The 23401-nt window shown below is 41.5% G+C and overlaps 2 protein-coding genes across 9 annotated transcripts in view; both read right to left on the bottom strand.

Moving 5' to 3' along the window:
• The window catches only part of LOC118371393 (eyes absent homolog 3-like), a 59192-nt gene extending 56140 nt beyond the window's left edge, over positions 1 to 3052 (bottom strand). For 6 of the 8 annotated variants that reach the window (XR_008073234.1, XR_008073235.1, XM_052472772.1 and 3 more), the window contains exon 1: positions 2745 to 3050. The gene's annotated coding sequence lies outside the window, so the exon portion shown is untranslated. Of the gene's footprint in view, positions 1 to 2744 lie in introns of all 8 variants that reach the window. The other 2 variants (XM_052472775.1, XM_052472774.1) reach the window with 2 other exon arrangements.
• A 369-nt stretch (positions 3053 to 3421) lies between these two features.
• On the bottom strand, positions 3422 to 20156 carry LOC118371394 (serine/threonine-protein kinase Sgk1-like). Its single transcript, XM_035756813.2, has 9 exons — positions 19918 to 20156; positions 17974 to 18049; positions 11241 to 11313; positions 10801 to 10986; positions 10396 to 10640; positions 7577 to 7796; positions 7081 to 7236; positions 6689 to 6778; positions 3422 to 6460 (listed from the first exon to the last, which is right to left on the bottom strand). The coding sequence occupies exons 1-9, from the start codon at positions 19985 to 19987 to the stop codon at positions 6299 to 6301; spliced, it is 1278 nt and encodes a 425-aa protein (XP_035612706.1). The 5' UTR covers positions 19988 to 20156; the 3' UTR covers positions 3422 to 6298.
• Between the last annotated feature and the right edge of the window lie 3245 nt (positions 20157 to 23401).

The raw sequence follows: 23401 nt of genomic DNA, 5'->3' as shown, positions 1-23401 counted from the left end.
CTTCACTAGAGAAATTCCTAACGTAAAAAAAAAAACATAAAAATAGCCTGTGTCACTTTGTGGACAACAGGGGGAGAAGGTACTATTTCATACCATTTAATTGTTTTACTATTTTCTACATTGTAAAATAATATTGAAGACAACAAAACTATGAAATAACACATATGGAATCATGCAGTAACCAAAAAAGTGTTAAACAAATTAAAAATATGTTTTATATATTTGAGATTCTTCAAATAGCCACCCTTTGCCTTGATGACAGCTTTGCACACTCTTGGCATTCTCTCAACCAGCTTCACCTGGAATATTTTTTCCAACAGTCTTGAAGGAGTTCCCACACATTCTGAGCACTTGTTCACTCTGCGGTCCACTCTCATCCCAAACCATCTCAATTTGGTTGAAATCAGGGGATTGTGGAGACCAGGTCATCTGATGGGGCACTCCATCACTCTCCTTCTTGGTAAAATAGCCCTTACACAGGCTGGAGGTGTGTTGGGTCATTGTCCTGTTGAAAAACAAATGATAGTCCCACTAAGCGCAAACCAGATGGGATGGTGTATCGCTGCAGAATGCTGTGGTAGCCATGCTGGTTAAGTGTGCCTTGAATTCTAAACAAATCACAGACAATGTCACCAGCAAAGCACCCCCACACCATAACACCTCCTCCTCCATGCTTTACGGTGGCAAATACACATACAGCGATAATCCGTTCACCCACACAGCGTCGCACAGACACGGCGGTTGGAAACAAAAATCTCCAATATGGACTCCAGACCCAAGGTCAAATTTTCTTTGCTCGTTTCTTGGCGTAAGCAAGTCACTTGTTCTTATCGGTGTCCTTTAGTAGTGGTTTCTTTGCAGGAATTACACCATGAAGGCCTGATTAAAGCAGATTAAAGCAGTCTCCTCTGAACAGATGTGTCTGTTACTTGAACTCTGAAGCATTTATTTGGGCTGCAATTTCCGAGGCTGATAACGCCAATGAACTTATCCTCTGCAGCAGAGGAAACTCTGGGTCTTCCATTCCTGTGGCGGTCCTCATGAGAGCCAGTTTCATCATAGTGCGTGATGGTTTTTGCAACTGTACTAGAAGAAACTTTTAACGTTCTTAATTTTCCGTATTGACTGACCTTCATGTTTTATAAAAGTAATGATGGACTGTCGTTTCTCTTTGCTTATTTGAGCTGTTCTTGCCCTAATATGGACTTGGTCTTTTACCAAATAGGGCTGTGTCTGTATACCATCCCTACCTTGTCACAACACAACTGATTGGCTCAAACGCATTAATGAAAGAAAGAAATTCCACAAATGAACTTAACAAGGCACACCTGTTAATTGAAATGCATTCCAGGTGACTACCTCATGAAGCTGGTTGAGAGAATGCCAAGTGTGTGCAAAGCTGTCATCAAGGCAGAGGGGTGGCTACTTTGAAGAATCTCATATAAAAGATTTGTATTTAACCCTTTTGGGGTTACTACATGATTCCATATGTGTTATTTCATAGTTTTGATGTCTTCACTATTCTACAATGTAGAAAATAGTAAAAATAAAGAAACTCTGGAATGAGTAGGTGTGTCCAAACTTTTGACTGGTACACACACACACACACACACACACACACACACACACACACACACACACACACACACACACACACACACACACACACACACACACACACACACACACAAGGATAGGCGAATGAGTGATAATGTATGTTTCATTAAGGCTGGCTTCTTAGCATTCATAGCAATGGTTATCAACTGTACCGCAGAGATGGAACATAAGTCACATAAATAGATGTGGGGGTACGAGATTTAACTTCAGAATAGTTACAGGGTGTGTTAAGTGGTAGTGTCCCGTCCTCTCAAGTAGGGTTGCCCATTTGTGGGTACTAACCCGAAACACATTGGCCTATCCTTCTATTCACGGGGATCCTCTCAGAATCCTTCACTCTTGATCCACCCTATGCCTCAGCATCCTGTACATATTCTGCACTACTCTGACCCTGGCCACCTCAACCTGCCTCTCTCGCACCGGACACCTCCGATTCCCAACTAAATGGCAACCCTAACAGTTGACTACTTTTTCCACCGTAACTACACATTGCTTTGTCCCATGTCCTCCTGCATACTTGGAATCTCTCTTCCTACACACTGCTGCGACATGCCCATAAAAGTGACACAGAACACAGCAAATCCAAGTTCCATTCTATAATAATTAGCCGAGGGGCTTTGACATAGATCATTTAGCACGCATGGCCAAAACAGAAGTGTGTGTGCTAAGTTAGCTAACGTTACACACATTAGCAACAACACTGAATGTAAAATTATCCGGTTCCACATAGCTAAAAAAAAGTTATTTTCATGAAATAAAAGGTGCTAGTGATGTCACGCTAGCTTCCCGAAAGTGAGATCCAGTTAGCAAAGAGACAAATGACTATTTCGCTGCGTTAGGTGGCTTCTCGTTTAGCTAAATGAAAGCAAAGAGGCATTGAAACGTTATAAATATAATTGGAGATATTTAAATCTGCATTTAATTGCAATAACCCAGGTAAGTTTCCGGGGCTATAGCTAGAAGTTGGTTAGAAAGTGTTAGCTAGTTCGCGTATTGTTTTTAGCTACGTTAGCTGGCTAGCCAACTGAGTGTTGTTACTTCACTTCCAAAGTTTCAAAACAATTCACCAACATAGATGTAGACTATATAGATAGGTATATGATTAGAGTTAGTCAAATGTACCTTACCATTTGGGGTAATGTGTTTTTTGTTTGTTGTTGTTGAATGGCTTCGTATTGATTCCACACCGCTTTGTCTGTTGTTAGGGACCACTATTTGGCAGGAAGTGTTTACTGTTTATGGCACGCCGTTCGCACGCGTGTGGTTCACTCTGAGGATTCAATCTGGACCCGGGTTCCCAAAATGAACTTGCCTGGCCTTATTAATTAAGATGCTTTTGGGAGAACCGGGCTCAGAGCTATACATTTTTGAGTTTTGTCCATTTTTATACACTTCTCTGGTCTAGACTACACTCTAAAATGTAACAGAAATTTGGGGGTCATGTAAAGGAAAGTTTGTGAACCCCTTTGAAGTAGAGGCTCTGTTGTGATCTCTATTTGATGCGGTTGTCCTGGGTTTACCACTGAACTTGTTTCTACATTAAAACATGTTTATGAAATTATATGGAATATAATAATTGAATGTAGCCGATTTTTCCAAAAGAGCAACACCAATAATCAAAATGTACCGGAACATTTAAAAGAAAATTGTGGCTAAGAATGGTACTTACTCAGGTCAAATGGACTACTATTTTAGCCTACTACTTACCAAGGCTCATCATTTCACACATTTTCTAAATATATATCTTCTTGTAACTCCTTGATTCAATATCAAACTAGCCTCCAGAAATCACTTGGTTAATACATTCCATTTGAATTGTCAATACATTTTATTTACCATTTTGAAAAGAGATTACAATTCATTATTTAATTGATAAATTCTAGGAATTTGTCCTCTGGTCTTTAAACATACGGTACACTATGTGTCATGACATATACATAGAGAAAGCCTGTGATTTTTATTACACTATTCATGGCCATCAGTAAATGAATGGCTGTAAGCACTATCTACGAAGAGTCATTTCAGTCTAAGCTCTCAACATTGCAGCAGCACAACTTTTCAGGTTGTTGTCTTGACCAGGGTTCCCCCCCCACCCAACCAGGTTTTTGCCCCAGCACTACACTGCGGATTCTAATCATCAAAAGCTTGATGAGTTGGTTATTTTAAAGTTCTAGAGCAAAAACCAAAACGTGCACCTGGGGTGGGGGGGCTCAGGACTGAGTCTGGAAAACACTGATCTAGACCTGGACTTCCTATGCTAACACGACTGAGACAGACAGGCACACTTTACAAAATGACAGACATTCAACAGTTCCTTTCTATCAGTCTAGCTGGAGTTCTGTACACGATGCAAATGGTTACACATAACAATATAATGGATTCTCTAGTGTTTCGCCAGCAAAACAGCAATCACTTTCACTCACAAGAATAACAATGATTGATATGTGCTCTTTACAGCAGAAGACCTAATATTGTTTACCCCATCTTCTGTATGACACAAATATATTACGTCTACAAACAGCTTGTCAACACAGTCTTAGGGGAGTAAATGTGTAAAAGTGCAGGCATGAGACGAACAAAGGTTAGAAAAGAATACATTTTTCCCCACTTAGGGAGTACATTTCTTTTTAAATGTATAAATAAGTTTTACATATTTAGAGCTTGGTAATATATTTATATTTGCTTTCTGTTAAGGAGTCGAGTGGGGGAAAAAAAGTGTTTTTAAAAGACTACTTTGTGATTACTCTGAAATATAGTCGTAAGATGAACAGTACCTGGAAATGGAAAACCAATGGACTTTTTGGTCAGATACAGATAATATAACATGAAATAATATTGCAGATTTCTTGTAAAATACAATATTTTGTGTCTGCTTTCTATGTAATTTTTTGGCTTCCAACATTGTCTGCATGTGGAGAAAAAGTGGTGACCAGCAGAATTAAGGTCAGATGGTACAATGATACCTTGATCCAAAACAAACTTATTTCACGTTGATCATTTCTGGTGTTTTCCTACTTGTTTAGCTAATATATTTTGATGGTGAAAAGATGTTACTATTGTGATTTTGAGGGTGAACAGATCAATAGTATGATTTTGAGGGTGAACAGATCAATAGTATGATTTTGAGGGTGAACAGGAACAGATCAATAGTATAATTTTGAGGGTGAACAGAACAATAGTATAATTTTGAGGGTGAACAGATCAATAGTATGATTTTGAGGGTGAACAGGAACAGAACAATAGTATGATTTTGAGGGTGAACAGGAACAGAACAATAGTATGATTTTGAGGGTGAACAGAACAATAGTATGATTTTGAGGGTGAACAGATCAATAGTATGATTTTGAGGGTGAACAGGAACAGAACAATAGTATGATTTTGAGGGTGAACAGAACAATAGTATGATTTTGAGGGTGAACAGATCAATAGTATGATTTTGAGGGTGAACAGGAACAGAACAATAGTATGATTTTGAGGGTGAACAGAACAATAGTATGATTTTGAGGGTGAACAGAACAATAGTATGATTTTGAGGGTGAACAGATCAATAGAATGGTTTTGAGGGTGAACAGATCAATAGTATGATTTTGAGGGTGAACAGGAACAGATCAATAGTATAATTTTGAGGGTGAACAGATCAATAGTATGATTTTGAGGGTGAACAGATCAATAGAATGGTTTTGAGGGTGAACAGATCAATAGTATGATTTTGAGGGTGAACAGATCAATAGAATGGTTTTGAGGGTGAACAGGAACAGATCAATAGTATGATTTTGAGGGTGAACAGATCAATAGAATGGTTTTGAGGGTGAACAGGAACAGATCAATAGTATGATTTTGAGGGTGAACAGAACAATAGTATGATTTTGAGGGTGAACAGATCAATAGAATGGTTGAGGGTGAACAGATCAATAGAATGGTTTTGAGGGTGAACAGATCAATAGAATGGTTTTGAGGGTGAACAGATCAATAGTATGATTTTGAGGGTGAACAGGAACAGATCAATAGTATAATTTTGAGGGTGAACAGATCAATAGAATGGTTTTGAGGGTGAACAGATCAATAGAATGGTTTTGAGGGTGAACAGATATGCAGCTTAACATGAGACAGAGTGGATGCTTAAACAATGCAATCACCCTTAATGCCTCAAGTGCAATCCAGCATTCACACAACAAACGACAACAAATGCCTTGTGACATGTAAGTCTTCAGTATATATACAGAATGATCAGGAAGGCAGGGCCCTCTCCAATCTGTGTTTGATGCAGCCTAGCCGTGTCGGGCGCAGTACTGCTCTCGGGTTTTCGCTGCCGTGAAACTTCAGCCACTTCACTCTTCTTTCCGACAGTGGTCGTGGTCCACAGCGATTAGAGAGAAACGTCCTTTCTCCCTGTAGCACGAAACAACGTCCCACCTTGGCACACTTTGCATCAGGTAAGTAGGGTCATTGGTATTGAAGATCGGAGTCCCATGTGATGCACACCTCTCATGCAACAATCCCAGGAGATCTGGAGTTCTAAACCCCCCCTTTTCCTCTCAGGCATGTTCAGGAGTCTTATTAACAGACCATGAACACCTCCCACACCACTCATACAGTACATGGTGCCTGTCTCTGCCTGTGTCTCTATTTGTTCCCATCCCCCTCTCATCATCAATAGAGGTGATGAAGATACAGGAGTCCCTCACATGAAGCCATCAGCGGGTCCATAGGAGAAGCCTGGGAAGGCTCCAGCTGCCTCCTTGATGCTGCTGGTCACCAGCAGGCCGTCCGTGTTGCACAGCGACGAGGTCACAGGGAGGTGGGTGAACTCTGGGTCAAAGTGCCTGAGGTCCGTGGGCCCGGTCTGCGAAAGCCAACCGACCAGAGGAGTGTATTAGAGACGGGCTCCGAAAACACAAATCATCAAATTCATATTTCACACATTATAAAGGTGAGTGTCGATGTCTCCTTTCTCCTGAAGTGTGCACTTGTTCACTACTTCCCACAAACTAAAAGCATTGGATTGGTGGAGGCGTGGACTAAAAGGAGTTTCCCTATCTACAGTATACAGTCTTCTGATAAATGTACGTACCACAGAGGGAATGTAGGGTGGTGTGATCTTCCTGGCCATCAGGTCATCCCAGTTGATGGGTGAGAAGAAGGTGTGGCACTTCAGCTCCATCTACAGGTGAATAGGAACACTACATCAACCCACTGGTACAGTACAGTAGCACAGAACAACCTTACTGACACCTTGTTAGTGTTGTTTTATGTCTTGTATAGTACATTGATTCTATATTAGGCTGCTGAGGGGAAGCAGGCTCCTAATAATGTCTGGAACGGAGCAAATGGAATGTCATCAAACACCTGGAAACCATGTGTTTGATGTATTTGATACCATTCCACCTATTTCGCTCCAGCCATTTCAGCCATTACCACGAGCCGGTCCTCCCCAATTAATTAATTATATATATATATACTTACAAAATCATCTTTCACTCCCAGCCTCTTGGTGCGGTCCTTTTGCAGGAGCCCCTCCAACAGTTCCCTGCCTGAGTTGGACACGTTGGGCTTCAGTATCAGAGGCTTGTTCAGGATATTGTTGTACATCTCAGCTGTGTTACGACTGTAGAAGGGTGGCTATGGAGGGAGACCAAGAGCAAACATGTGTACATGCTAACTTACTCAAACTCCTAACACATAAGGCACCATGATTGTCAGTGTACTTGTGATTTATAAATTACATTCTCTATATTGAACTGACATAGTGAAAAGCGATGTATCCCAAATGGCACCCTATTCCCTTTATAGTGCCCTACTTTTCACCGGGGTCCATATGGCTCTAGTCAAAAGAAGTGCACTACATAGGGAATAGGGTGCCATTTGGGATGTATCCATATTGAATAACACATTTAGAGGCATTGTGAAAACTGAAAGATGATAAAAAAAACCTGTAAAAAAAAGCATATGGATGACTCACCAGTCCGTAGAGCATCTCGTACAGCACCGATCCCAGGCACCACCAGTCCACTGTGCGGTCGTACGCCTGCTTCTGCAGCACCTCGGGGGCCAGGTACTCTGGCGTTCCACAGAAGGTTGTGGTGGTTCCAGTGGGTGCCAGGCCCTCTTTGCAGAGGCCAAAGTCTGTCAGGACGATGTGTCCCGTTGAGGCTAGTAGGATATTCTCAGGCTTCAGATCTCTGTGAGGGGGAAGAGAAGGGGAGAGGGTTATGAAACAGGCACCAATATAAATACAATATTTACATTTTTCTTGTCACATTAATTTTCTAGTATCCCTTAGCATTCAGTCGTTTTATCACTAGCTAGGTTTCCATCCAATTGTATGGACAGATTTTCATGTGAACATTCTAAAGTCTGCATAAAGACAACATGGGCATTCTCCCACCAGCGGTGTTCCCACCAAACAGACTTGATGCAGATAAAAATCAGTGCGTGATGACGTAGCGCACACATCATGTACTTTTTCAATTAAGTTTTCATGTACGGAATAGAAATCTAAAGTTCAATGTATCGTTAAATAGCAATTGTGTCTACTGTTAGCACGTATGCTCTAGCCAACAGCTGGCAGAGATACAGTTCGGGTAGACGAGTCTACATGATTATTATGGATAAGAGCATTGCTTCATTTTAGCCAGATCCTACCGGAACAGAATCCGGCACCTCTCCGTTTTGGGCTGTTTCGTTCCAGAACCTATTTGACCAGATGCGTTTTTTTGCAATGTAAACGTTATAATAAACACAATCAATGTTCATTTGAGTTCTTCGTTAATTCTCCACACGCTTCATAATGTATTTTCTTATATAGCCGCGCAAGGTTCTGGACGAGCTGCAACACACCTGATAAATTGAAATACATTTAAGTGGTAAAATTACTGCTGTCTGTTCAGAAAGAAATGACATCATTCAGAATATCCTACAACACCACAAGAAAGCCAAACATGTTACCACAGAGGACAAATAGCTTGTTTTTAAAAAATAGCCTAGCTGTGGAGTGTAGTCGAATAACAAGGCATATCCTACAGTCGCGGCAGATCTGTCAGCTGTAGGATACCAAAATACTTCATCAACATCCAAATATTGTGTTACAAATTAAAAAGAGAGAGAGGCTTTGGCACGAGCGCATAACGCCATCACCAGCGAGCTGCATGCTCATCATTGGGTGTCAGTAAAACTGGAAAGCTGTTTTAGAATTATAATTTCCTCATACTGTAGCATAAAATAAGTCTGCACACTCCTAGGCTATTGATGGACTCAATACAAGGTAGTTTTCGTTGATCTCAGTTTGTCAGCGTCAAAGTATCCACTCAATTCGACCAAGTGTGCTGTATTATGGGGCTTTCAAGACAACAGGGAACTCGAAAAAAATACCGTGTTGAATCATGACGTCAGTGATCTTCAGGTCGGAGCTCTAGAAAGAGGCCAGTTCCCCACTAGGAATTCAGAGTTGGATGACAGTTCAAAACCAATTTCCCAAATCAGAGCATTTTTCCCCCTTCAGATTACTCAGTTGTCTGGAACGCTCGGAAGTAGGCTATTTCCCAGCTCCGAGTTCCGAGTTTTGAATGCGGCATTAAAAAAGATCACTCCTAAATCTCCAGTCATATAAAATGACGTAGAATTTTATTTAAATTAGTTTATAAAAAGACCAAAATGTCCCATGTGTGCAACTTTTGTTAAGTGCCACTACGCAAATGTGATGATATGAATTAAATGGCTTATTCTAAAAGTGATTTGTTTTTCTTTTCATGTGTTCCGGTACTTCAGTTTCCCAGGTCACCCTTCTCTTCCCGATTTGACAAATTAAGCACGGGATAAAACTGAAAATATTTGTTAAACAGCAGTAAAGCATCGATCATCATGTCACCAGAATAATCCCTCGATATGCATTGGAAAGGAGCATCAAGATCGCCGTGCACTTTTCACCACGTGAAGTTCATCTCAATATATTTCATCTGTAGCCTACTAAACAGCATGGTTTCCCGGACGTAGTGGACTAGTGTAACGGATGTGAAACGGCGAGCTTATTTAGCGGTGCGCGCTAAGTAGCGTTTCAATCGGTTACGTCACTTGCTCTGAGACCTTGAAGTAGTAGTTCCCCTTGCTCTGCAAGGGCCGCGGCTTTTGTGGAGCGATGGGTAACGATGCTTCGAGGGTGACTGTTGTCGTTGTGTGCAGAAGGTTCGCGCCCGGGTATACTGTTACACTAGGACGTTGTAGCAATATTTGCGCATTAATGCGTTTACACTTCCATTTCTCACATAATTCATTTTACAGATACAAAAAGATCCCACCACGTCGAAATGATCTTTCGGCACTTGTTAAACTGTACCGAAACTTCTTGTTTCCATCACAGCTGCTGTCCTGATAAAAACATGTTTTTATTTCTTTCATTTTTTATACAGAAGGACTTTACTCACATAAAAACTGTGGATGGGAAACGTGGTTAGTGATGTAATGGTAAAAATTTTAAAAAAGTGGGTAAACGATGATCGCTGTTTGTGGTGAGTAAAGTAACGCTTTCTATACCATCGATGCATTTTTGCACAAAAGGTTTAGGTGGGTAAACGGTGTTTACGTGTGTTTACCTTCCACTACACCACTGGTCCTTATTCACTAGACCTAGAGCATGGTTTCCCAAACTCGGTCCTGGGAACCCCCTTGGGTGCACGTTTTAGGGCAAAAACCAGACTACACACTATGAGTGGTATTTTTCCGGGCATGTGCTATTACATATGGCCACCACCAGGGGGTGGTGTAGGATAGCATCTTAGTTTGTACCTGTAAACAATATGCAGGGAGTGGAGGTATCCCAGAGCACTGGCGATCTCTGCAGCGTAGAACCTGGCTCTGGGTTCTAGGAACACCCTCTCTCTCTGTAGATGGTAGAACAACTCTCCTCCATTCACGTAGTCGAGGACAAAGTAGAGTTTGTCAGTAGTCTGGAAGGAAAAGTGCAGCCCCACCAGGAAAGGATGTTTGATATTCTTCATCAGGACACTTCGCTCCGCCATGATATGCTTTTGCTGAATGAGGGAGGAAGAGGAAGAGAGCACACCATTCACGATGACAGTAGTCCAAAAGAAACCTCAGGGCAGCTGAGTGGTTGTATGTATTTGTGGCTATTTGCAGTTTGCTCGGAGTATTGATTGTGTGTTTTAATAGCAAAGACCAGTAAAGACTCACCTCTTTCTTCTTCAAGATGATTTTCTTCTGTAGAACCTTGACGGCGTAATACTCGTTGCTGTCCCGGTGACGAGCCAGCAGCACCTTCCCAAAGCTCCCTTTGCCAATGATTTTCAGGTAGTCAAAATCACTGGGTTTGATCGCCAACTCCTCCGCTAGAGAGCTTCTGGGGAACGCCAGGCACATCTGGAAAAAAAGGAGCGGAGAGGAGAAAGGTAAGAACAACCATCTTGGCTCTGGATTAAATGATCTATTCACACCCATGTGAATCTTACAGTATGTGTCCTAAATGGCACCCTATTGCCTATATAGTGCACTACTTTGGACCTGAACCCTATGAGCTGTGGTCAAAAAGCAGTGCACTATGGGGGGCATATGGTGTCATTTGGGTTGACCTCTTTCTGTCTGCCCCAAGGGGCCAAGCCAAGTGTTGTGCTCACCGGATTCAGAAGTTCATCATCGTCCAGCTCTTCATTCTGGTTCTCATCGATCTTGAGGAAGTCAACTTCAGAGCTGAGGAAGGAACAGAGAGAATGTTAACTTTAAGACGTTAAAATGGAATCCTCCGCCGTCCTCTGACGTAATTTTGACTGATACATTAATTTGCCACTTTGTGATTTTAAGGATGACATGGTATTTTCTAGAGTGTATAAATTATAATATTAATACTTGTTTTGGCATTGAAAGACAGTATTGCAATTACTATGATTGGTACCCACTTTGGAAGTTGGGACATTGCGATGCCTGTGACTGTTGGTATTTCAGGTGAACAAGGCTGAGTTTTACAGTGATTACATTTAGCAAATAGATGGAGAAGGTTCCATCTGTCATTTAAGTTAATCTGACCAATGAGGACAAGCAGGTTAAGCCTTTCAATAAGGGTCTCTACTAACTACTCATAGACAATAAGGGTCTCTACTAACTTCTGATAGACAATAAGGGTCTCTTCTAACTCCTCATAGACAATAAGGGTTTCTACTAACTCCTGATAGACAATAAGGGTCTCTATTAACTCCTGATAGACAATAAGGGTCTATTCTAACTACTCATAGACAATAAGGGTCTCTACTAACTACTCATAGACAATAAGGGTCTCTACTAACTCCTGATAGACAATAAGGGTCTCTACTAACTCCTGATAGACAATAAGGGTCTCTACTAACTCCTGATAGACAATAAGGGTCTCTACTAACTCCTGATAGACAATAAGGGTCTCTACTAACTCCTCATAGACAATAAGGGTCTCTACTAACTCCTGATAGACAATAAGGGTCTCTACTAACTCCTGATAGACAATAAGGGTCTCTACTAACTCCTGATAGACAATAAGGGTCTCTACTAACTCCTGATAGACAATAAGGGTCTCTACTAACTCCTGATAGACAATAAGGGTCTCTTCTAACTACTCATATACAATAAGGGTCTCTTATAACTACTCATATACAATAAGGGTCTCTTCTAACTCCTCATAGACAATAAGGGTCTCTACTAACTCCTGATAGACAATACGGGTCTCTACTAACTCCTGATAGACAATAAGGGTCTCTACTAACTCCCAATAGACAATAAGGGTCTCTTCTAACTACTCATAGACAATAAGGGTCTCTACTAACTCCGGATAGACAATAAGGGTCTCTACTAACTCCTGATAGACAATAAGGGTCTCTTCTAACTCCTCATAGACAATAAGGGTCTCTACTAACTCCTGATAGACAATAAGGGTCTCTTCTTACTCCTGATAGACAATAAGGGTCTCTACTAACTCCTGATAGACAATAAGGGTCTCTTATAACTACTCATATACAATAGGGGTCTCTACTAACTCCTGATAGACAATAAGGGTCTCTTATAACTACTCATATACAATAAGGGTCTCTACTAACTCCTGATAGACAATAAGTGTCTCTACTAACTCCTCATAGACAATAAGGGTCTCTACTAACTCCTGATAGAAAATAAGGGTCTCTTATAACTCCTCATATACAATAAGGGTCTCTTATAACTACTTATATACAATAGGGGTCTCTACTAACTCCTGATAGACAATAAGGGTCTCTACTAACTCCTGATAGACAATAAGGGTCTCTTATAACTACTCATATACAATAAGGGTCTCTACTAACTACTCATATACAATAAGGGTCTCTTATAACTACTCATATACAATAAGGGTCTCTTATAACTACTCATATACAATAGGGGTCTCTACTAACTCCTCATATACAATAAGGGTCTCTTATAACTACTCATATACAATAGCGGTATCTACTAACTCCTCATATACAATAGGGGTCTCTACTAACTCCTCATATACAATAGGGGTCTCTTATAACTACTCATATATAATAGGGGTCTCTTATAACTACTCATATACAATAGGGGTATCTACTAACTCCTGATAGACAATAAGGGTCTCTACTAACTCCTGATAGACAATAAGGGTCTCTTATAACTACTCATATACAATAGGGGTATCTACTAACTCCCGATAGACAATAAGGGTCTCTACTAACTCCTGATAGACAATAAGGGTCTCTACTAACTCCTGATAGACAATAAGGGTCTCTACTAACTCCTGATAGACAATAAGGGTCTCTACTAACTCCTCATATACAATGAGGGTCTCTTATAACTACTCATATACAATAGGGGTATCTACTAACTCCTCATATACAATAGGGGTCTCTTATAACTACTCATATATAATAGGGGTCTCTTATAACTACTCATATACAATAGGGGTATCTACTAACTCCTGATAGACAATAAGGGTCTCTACTAACTCCTTATAGACAATAAGGGTCTCTTATAACTACTCATATACAATAAGGGTCTATACTAACTACTCATATACAATAAGGGTCTCTTATAACTACTCATATACAATAAGGGTCTCTTATAACTACTCATGGTGTGGGGGCTGTGCTTTGGCAAAGTGGGTGGGGTTATATCCTTCCTGTTTGGCCCTGTCCGGGGGTGTCCTCGGAGGGGGCCACAGTGTCTCCTGACCCCTCCTGTCTCAGCCTCCAGTATTTATGCTGCAGTAGTTTATGTGTCGGGGGGCTAGGGTCAGTTTGTTATATCTGGAGTACTTCTCCTGTCCTATTCGGTGTCCTGTGTGAATCTAAGTGTGCGTTCTCTAATTCTCTCCTTCTCTCTTTCTTTCTCTCTCTCGGAGGACCTGAGCCCTAGGACCATGCCCCAGGACTACCTGACATGATGACTCCTTGCTGTCCCCAGTCCACCTGGCCATGCTGCTGCTCCAGTTTCAACTGGCCTGGGCCCTAGGACCATGTCCCAGGACTACCTGACATGAGGACTCCTTGCTGTCCCCAGTCCACCTGGCCATGCTGCTGCTCCAGTTTCAACTGTTCTGCCTTATTATTATTCGACCATGCTGGTCATTTATGAACATTTGAACATCTTGGTCATGTTCTGTTATAATCTCTACCCGGCACAGCCAGAAGAGGACTGGCCACCCCACATAGCCCGGTTCCTCTCTAGGTTTCTTCCTAGGTTTTGGCCTTTCTAGGGAGTTTTTCCTAGCCACCGTGCTTTTACACCTGCATTGTTTGCTGTTTGGGGTTTTAGGCTGGGTTTCTGTACAGCACTTTGAGATATCAGCTGATGTACGAAGGGCTATATAAATAAATTTGATTTGATTTGATTTGATATACAATAAGGGTCTCTTCTAACTCCTCATAGACAATAAGGGTCTCTACTAACTCCTGATAGACAATACGGGTCTCTACTAACTCCTGATAGACAATAAGGGTCTCTACTAACTCCCAATAGACAATAAGGGTCTCTTCTAACTACTCATAGACAATAAGGGTCTCTACTAACTCCTGATAGACAATAAGGGTCTCTTCTAACTCCTCATAGACAATAAGGGTCTCTACTAACTCCTGATAGACAATAAGGGTCTCTTCTTACTCCTGATAGACAATAAGGGTCTCTACTAACTCCTGATAGACAATAAGGGTCTCTTATAACTACTCATATACAATAGGGGTCTCTACTAACTCCTGATAGACAATAAGGGTCTCTTATAACTACTCATATACAATAAGGGTCTCTACTAACTCCTGATAGACAATAAGGGTCTCTACTAACTCCTCATAGACAATAAGGGTCTCTACTAACTCCTGATAGAAAATAAGGGTCTCTTATAACTCCTCATATACAATAAGGGTCTCTTATAACTACTTATATACAATAGGGGATCTCTACTAACTCCTGATAGACAATAAGGGTCTCTACTAACTCCTGATAGACAATAAGGGTCTCTTATAACTACTCATATACAATAAGGGTCTCTACTAACTACTCATATACAATAAGGGTCTCTTATAACTACTCATATACAATACTCATAACTACAATAAGGGTCTCTTATAACTACTCATATACAATAGGGGTCTCTACTAACTCCTCATATAAAGTGGGGGGGTTATATCAATAGGGGTCTCTTATAACTACTCATATATAATAGGGTCTCTTATAACTACTCATATACAATAGGGGTATCTACTAACTCCTGATAGACAATAAGGGTCTCTACTAACTCCTGATAGACAATAAGGGTCTCTTATAACTACTCATATACAATAGGGGTATCTACTAACTCCCTATAGACAATAAGGGTCTCTACTAACTCCTGATAGACAATAAGGGTCTCTACTAACTCCTGATAGACAATAAGGGTCTCTACTAACTCCTGATAGACAATAAGGGTCTCTACTAACTCCTCATATACAATAGGGGTCTCTTATAACTACTCATATATAATAGGGGTCTCTTATAACTACTCATATACAATAGGGGTATCTACTAACTCCTGATAGACAATAAGGGTCTCTACTAACTCCTGATAGACAATAAGGGTCTCTTATAACTACTCATATAGGGGGTATCTCTCATGTCAGCTAACTCCTGATAGACAATAGGGTCTAACTCCTGATAGATAATAAGGGTCTCTACTAACTCCTGATAGACAATAAGGGTCTCTACTAACTCCTGATAGACAATAAGGGTCTCTACTAACTCCTGATAGACAATAAGGGTCTCTACTAACTCCTCATATACAATAAGGGTCTCTTATAACTACTCATATACAATAAGGGTCTCTTATAACTACTCATATACAATAGGGGTATCTACTAACTCCTCATATACAATAGGGGTCTCTTATAACTCCTGATAGACAATAAGGGTCTCTTATAACTACTCATATACAATAAGGGTCTCTTATAACTACTCATATATAATAGGGGTCTCTTATAACTACTCATATACAATAGGGGTCTCTTATAACTACTCATATACAATAGGGGTATCTTATAACTACTCATATACAATAAGGGTCTCTACTAACTCCTCATATACAATAGGGGTCTTTTCTGAGAGATAAGGAAGTTGTTGTTGACCCACTAAATACAGCAAGCCAATTTGAGTCATTTAGCATATGCTCTTATCCAGAGCGATTACAGAAGCAATTAGGGTTAAGTGCCTTGCTCAAAGGTACATCAGCAGATTGTTTACCAAGTCGGCTCTGGGATTCGAACCAGTGACCGTTCGGTTACTGGCCCAATGCTCTTTACAGCTAGGCTACCTGCAGCACCATCTGAATAGTCGTTTTAAGCAGGCCTATCAACTTCCATTGCAACATGACAATAATATGACGAAAAAACATCAGTGAAAGTATAAATATCTATCAAATAGTCCTGGATATCTTTTTGACAATTTTCCAAACATTAAGCCTCTCTGTGTGTCAGTTCATCTGCTTCCCATGTATCAGACTTGTCTATAGCATGAACAGACCCGATTCAGACTGCTGTAAGCCTGTAGCATCTGGCCAGGGTAACCCATTCAAATAGATGGTAACAGACTTCATGTTATATTATAATATAATAATAATAATATATGCCATTTAGCAGACGCTTTTATCCAAAGCGACTTACAGTCATGTGTGCATACATTCTACGTATGGGTGGTCCCGGGAATCGAACCCACTACCCTGGCGTTACAAGCGCCATGCTCTACAGCTGTCTGCTACCTGAGGGGATTTCACAGACACTCTGACACAGTCCTAATGCTTTGTCTAAATGCAAATATGCCACGCACGCCAATGTAACTTTTATATAGGCCAGAACACATTTTTCTAATACAAAAAATATAGACTTACTGCTCGCAGTTTAAGGAAAATTGCACCCGGCTGTATTTTGAGCAACACAGTTAATGTGGACTAGAATGGTCCAATGGAATTCCGAGCACAAGGTGAGAGAATGTGTTGTAGCCAAGGAAACGGGTGTAAACAGCCAGGTACCACTTTGCTGAACTGCACACAGTAAGTGTACCTTTTCTATTTGAAAGATTATGTTTTGGCTTTATATAAAAGTTCATTTATAAATGTTTCCAAAAACGTATCGCAATTGAGGCTTATTTGTGTTTCCACAGAGTGGCGGGATTAAACAGAACATGGGGATTGTAGTTCATGAGGGAGCCAGCTGTTATCAGTACCATCGGCTGAGAATCCTAGGAGGGGTCGGCTGTAAAGCTGGGTATACCCCACTTGGGTTCTTGAGAGCTACTGAAGAGGGTAGACAAGGTGCTTGGGAATTTTCCACTGAGCCAGACCCCCACCTGGCCGCTTGCCAGGCTGTTGAGAACAAACCATATTATGTGGTGAGTGCTTAATTGTATTAGCCAGCATCCCCGTCTAGGGGACACTGGGGATTTGCAGAAAAGGTGCTTAGGCAGCGGAGAGGCCATTGCAGGAACACACTTGACATGAAATAACTATTCTTACACTGGCTTTGCTTGCTTGTCCCCAGATTACTGCTTTGATTTAGAATGCACGGACAGAACTCTCAATGATAGTTATGTCACGTGAGGCTTATTGGATTGGAAATGGACAGTACAGTGACTAACCTGTGGGTAAACCTATACAATTGTAAATAAACACATTGGCCTAATGTAATGGTGTGTGAAGTGGATGAACTGACGCACACAGAGGCCTGTAATGTAATGCAGATATTGACTATTTGATAAATATTTCTACTTTCCCAAAAAGTGATTAGTTATATTATTGTCATGTTGCGATGGAAGTTGGCCTATATAATATCCAAACATCGCCTTTTTGGACACACAAGTGTTTCACATAATACTTACTGATGACAGATATGTGGGTTTGACACCAGCTTCGAGATTAAGTCATTCAGACCCATTTTCCTCTCCTTGATAAAAGCTGCAATACAAAAAGAGGCATTTACATCAGCTGGGTGCCTGGAGAATACATCGTCACTGATCAGATTGAACATTGCATTTCAATATACACTACATGACCAAAGGTATGTGGACACTTGCTTGTCAAACATCTCATACCGAAATCATGAGCATTAATATGGAGTTGGTCCCTCCTTTGCTGCTATAACAGCCTCCACTCTTCTGAGAAGGCTTTCTACTAGATGTTGGAACATTGCTGCGGGGACTTGCTTCCATTCAGCCATGAGCATTAGTGAGGTCGGGCACTGATGTTGGGCGATTATGCTTGGCTCGCAGTCGGTGTTCCAATTCATCTCAAAGGTGAGGTTGAGGTCAGGGCTTTGTGCAGGCCAGTCAAGTTCCTCCACACCAATCTCAACAAACCATTACTGTATGGACCTCGCTTTGTACACAGGGGCATTGTCATGCTGAAACAGGAAAGGGCCTTCCCCAAACTGTTGCCACAAAGTTGGAAGCACAGAATCGTCTAGAATGTCATTACGTGATGTAGCGTTAAGATTTCCCTTCACTGGAACTAAGGGGCCTGAACCATGAAAAACAGCCCCAGACCATTATCCCTCCTCCACCTAACTTTACAGTTGGCACTTTGCATCGGGGCAGGTCGTGTTCTCCTGGTATCCGCCAACCCCAGATTCGTCTGGCGGACTGCCAGATGGTGAAGTGTGATTCATCCCTCCAGAGAACGCATTTCCACTGCTCCAGAGTCCAATGTCGGCAAGCTTTACACCATTCCAGCTGACGCTTGGCATTTGCACATGGTGATCTTAGGCATGTGTGTGTCTGCTCGACCAAGGAAACCCATTTCATTAAGCTCCCAACAAACAGTTATTGTGCTGATGTTGCTTCCAGAGGCAGTTTGGAACTCGGTAGTGAGTGTCGCAAACCGAGGACAGACAGTTTTTACACGCTACGCGCTTCAGCAATTCTGTGAGCTTGTTTGGCCTACCACTTCGCGGCTGAGCCGTTGTTGCTCCCAAATGTTTCCACTTCACAATAACAGCACTTACAGTTGACCGGGCAGCTTTAGCAATGCAGAAATTTGATGAACTGACTTGTTGGAATGGTGGCATCCTATGACAGTGCCACGTTGAAAGTCACTAAGTCTACTGACAATGTTTGTCTATGGAGATTGCATGGCTGCGTGCTCGATTTCCTACACCTGTTAACAAAGGTGAAATAGCCAAATCCACTCATTTGAAAAGGTGTCCACATACTTTTGTATATCTAGTGTACCTATAGGCTATACCATTGCAAAACTGGGACAATGATACCTGGGAAACCATAGCCTACATTTCGTCACACAGGTCAACATAAATATCTAGCCATGCTAAAACTGTGCAAAATTATCATGTATTTTTTCGGAGCTGCAAAATGATGCTGGAAAAGATTCCGTTATAACGCATTAGCTGCATAATCTTATCGTTACGCAACACAACGTTACTGTGTATAGCCTTACCCCTTTAGGCGACCCTACGCATCGCATAGTGAAATATATCGCTCAAATCCTATATCACATAGGCCTAAATAGTGCGACAAGTGAACCATATATAAGGGCAGCTCATTATCAATTGAGATATGTGCGCAATCCAATGTTTAATTTAGTGCATGCACTCCCATTGCCAGTTAAGCAAGTTTTAGATCGAAGGCATTGTCTCGTGTATGCGGTAGACTACAATAACAACCCACGAAAGAATATACACCAATAGACTATTCATCAAAAACTCACGATCCAAAGCATACCGATGCATAATTCCATTCAACAGCACAATGCAAGCCCATAACCTAAATCAAAACATTGAACTCAATAACAGTAACAAAAAAAATGCCTACCAGTGAGAACTGACACGATTCCCCTCATCTTGCAATAAGACAAGTCGCATGGAGCCTCGGTAACAGCCATAGTGAACAAGAAGATAAATCCACTTGGGAAAAGCAGCTGAAATAGAGACCTCCGTTATGGAGAAGACACGCTGGTTGCCCTAGAACCAATTGCTCCACTTCATGCGTCCAGAGAGAGTCGTGCCCGCGGAAACGATCCGTCTTAAACACCCACCCAGTGCGCTGAGCAGCCAGTTATTATGTACGGAACACGTGGTTTGAGGAGGAGAGGCACACTGACATCACTTGGTTACCAAGCAACTGTCTGCTTCAGTGATGTAACTGGATCCCGCAGCTCCATATCGTGCCTGCAGGAGGCGAGGGATGACGAGAGGTGTGTTGCGCTCCATGGGTGGTGAGCAATGACTGTACCGTGGAGCGCCAGATTGAACACCCCACTGCTAAACCCTATCTTTTATTTAATCAATGGAAAAATACTGCTGGCCATAATCTCCCCAGAACCTATAGGATTACTGGCATTCCGGATCGGTTTATAATGACAATGGATATAATCACAAGTAGCCTGCATTGACACACGAGTGCTGAGCAATTAACCGAAATTTCGGTTTAGTTTTAGTTTTTAGTTTTTTTACTCTGACCGACTTCGGTTCAATAATTTGAATAATTGAATTCCATTTCGGTCGTTTTTTTTCGGTCAGCTGGATGTGCGGTTTCTGTAGATATTCATCAGATGAAGCCTGAACTGGGCGATGTAGGGCGCAAGGTAGCCTAGTGGTTAGAGCGTTGGACGGTTGCTGGCCCATTATAAATCTCCGAAATGACAAGGTACAAATCTGTCGTTCTGCCCCTGAACAAGGCAGTTAATCCACTGTTCCTAGGCCGTCATTGTAAATAAGAATTTGTTCTTAACTGACTTGCCAGGTTAAATAAATGTAAAAAAAATGTTGTAGGTTCCAACAGGCCAATATTCTACATAGTTTAGCGCAGAAAACATGGGAATTAACTACAATGCCCATAATCCATTGCGCACCCGCTTAAACCTCTCGGGTCTAAGAACAAGCGATTGAGCGGGATAGAAAGCGATCGCTACGTTATCTAAGTGTTGGTGTGTTATTGATTTATTGAAGTCATAAAATAACTACTAAAATAGAGATTTTGTCAGACAGCATAGGCAGCAACTCTACAGAGATGATGACTTGGAATGAAATAATAAGTCAACAAATAAAACAAATATTTTATTAAAGTAAAGTAATGTGAGAACTGATGGTTAGTGATCGTGATACATTAGTGATAAACAGTAATGGGCAGTCACTACCATCGTGGGACTTGTATTAATTGTTTTATTCAGTGTTGTTACAGCATCCAACCCACATAATGCATATTGATTTTAATGTCAAAATAAATAGAAAACCGTGATTATTTATTAATAATCGAACCGACTTCAAAACTGTAAAAAAGTTCTCATCGCTTAGCTCTACCCATCACTGACTTCTGCTACCAGCTTCATACAACAACGAGCTCAATGTCATAAGGTGAATGCACCAATTTGTAAGTCGCTCTGGATAAGAGCGTCTGCTAAATGACTTAAATGTAAATGTAAATGTAATACAGGCTACTTTCACCAATGCACGGTATTCCTTTATACTGTATTAGGATAGAGAAATGCATTTCATGATTAAAACATTTCAGTTTCTGCAGCCGAAATTCCCTGTTAGCATCATCAGCAAATAATGGAATGGAAGCAAGTCAACGTAGGAAAAATTAAAATGCAGGTTCAACAATAAAAAGTTATTTTCTATTACATTCTGCAAGCAATATCCCACTGGGCACAATTCAACATCTACTCCCAAGTTGGTTTAACGTAATTTCATTTAAATGACGTGGAAACAACGTTGATTCAACCAGTGTGTACACAGAAGATCATTTTTTCCTGCATTATATTCTATAATACACCAACACATCTGAAAACAGATGTCTACAAAATGCCCTTAACCTCTATCCTGACATAAGGCCCAGTTGTGGACCTGTGCTTGAAGTGACTGTGCTGGTCGAGGTTGTGAGGTGACTTGCCCCAATGTATATTACATAAACTATAAATTATAAAGGACATGATCATCTTTAAGCCCAGGCATCTATCCAGCAGCAGCCATAGATGTGGTCCACTAACCCTGTATGTTATATAAGTGTGTCATAACACTGCCACTAACTCTCCTCTGCTCTGGTATGCTAGCTAAAGCCTGGGACAGATAGTTGTCTTTATGGTGGAGCAAGCCCTGTTAGCTAAAGCCTGGGACAGATAGTTGTCTTTATGGTGGAGCAAGCCCTGCTAGCTAAAGCCTGGGGCAGGTAGTTGTCTTTATGGTGGAGCAAGCCCTGTTAGCTAATGCCTGGGACAGATGGTTGTCTTTATGGTGGAGCAAGCCCTGTTAGCTAATGCCTGGGACAGATAGTTGTCTTTATGGTGGAGCAAGCCCTGTTAGCTAAAGCCTGGGGCAGATAGTTGTCTTTATGGTGGAGCAAGCCCTGTTAGCTAAAGCCTGGGACAGATAGTTGTCTTTATGGTGGAGCAAGCCCTGCTAGCTAAAGCCTGGGGCAGATAGTTGTCTTTATGGTGGAGCAAGCCCTGTTAGCTAATGCCTGGGACAGATGGTTGTCTTTATGGTGGAGCAAGCCCTGTTAGCTAATGCCTGGGACAGATAGTTGTCTTTATGGTGGAGCAAGCCCTGTTAGCTAAAGCCTGGGGCAGATAGTTGTCTTTATGGTGGAGCAAGCCCTGTTAGCTAAAGCCTGGGACAGATAGTTGTCTTTATGGTGGAGCAAGCCCTGTTAGGCTTTAATGCCTGGGCCTGGATCAGATAGTTGTCTTTATGGTGGAGCAAGCCCTGTTAGCTAAAGCCTGGGACAGATAGTTGTCTTTATGGTGGAGCAAGCCCTGTTAGCTAAAGCCTGGGGCAGATAGTTGTCTTTATGGTGGAGCAAGCCCTGTTAGCTAATGCCTGGGACAGATGGTTGTCTTTATGGTGGAGCAAGCCCTGTTAGCTAAAGCCTGGGACAGATAGTTGTCTTTATGGTGGAGCAAGCCCTGCTAGCTAAAGCCTGGGGCAGATAGTTGTCTTTATGGTGGAGCAAGCCCTGTTAGCTAATGCCTGGGACAGATGGTTGTCTTTATGGTGGAGCAAGCCCTGTTAGCTAATGCCTGGGACAGATAGTTGTCTTTATGGTGGAGCAAGCCCTGTTAGCTAAAGCCTGGGGCAGATAGTTGTCTTTATGGTGGAGCAAGCCCTGTTAGCTAAAGCCTGGGACAGATAGTTGTCTTTATGGTGGAGCAAGCCCTGTTGGCTAATGCCTGGGACAGATAGTTGTCTTTATGGTGGAGCAAGCCCTGTTAGCTAAAGCCTGGGACAGATAGTTGTCTTTATGGTGGAGCAAGCCCTGTTAGCTAAAGCCTGGGACAGATAGTTGTTTATGGTGGAGC

This window comes from Oncorhynchus keta, chromosome 20 (genome assembly GCF_023373465.1).
Source record: "Oncorhynchus keta strain PuntledgeMale-10-30-2019 chromosome 20, Oket_V2, whole genome shotgun sequence".
Taxonomy (NCBI): domain Eukaryota; kingdom Metazoa; phylum Chordata; class Actinopteri; order Salmoniformes; family Salmonidae; genus Oncorhynchus; species Oncorhynchus keta.
This window is presented reverse-complemented; position numbering and strand designations above follow the sequence as displayed.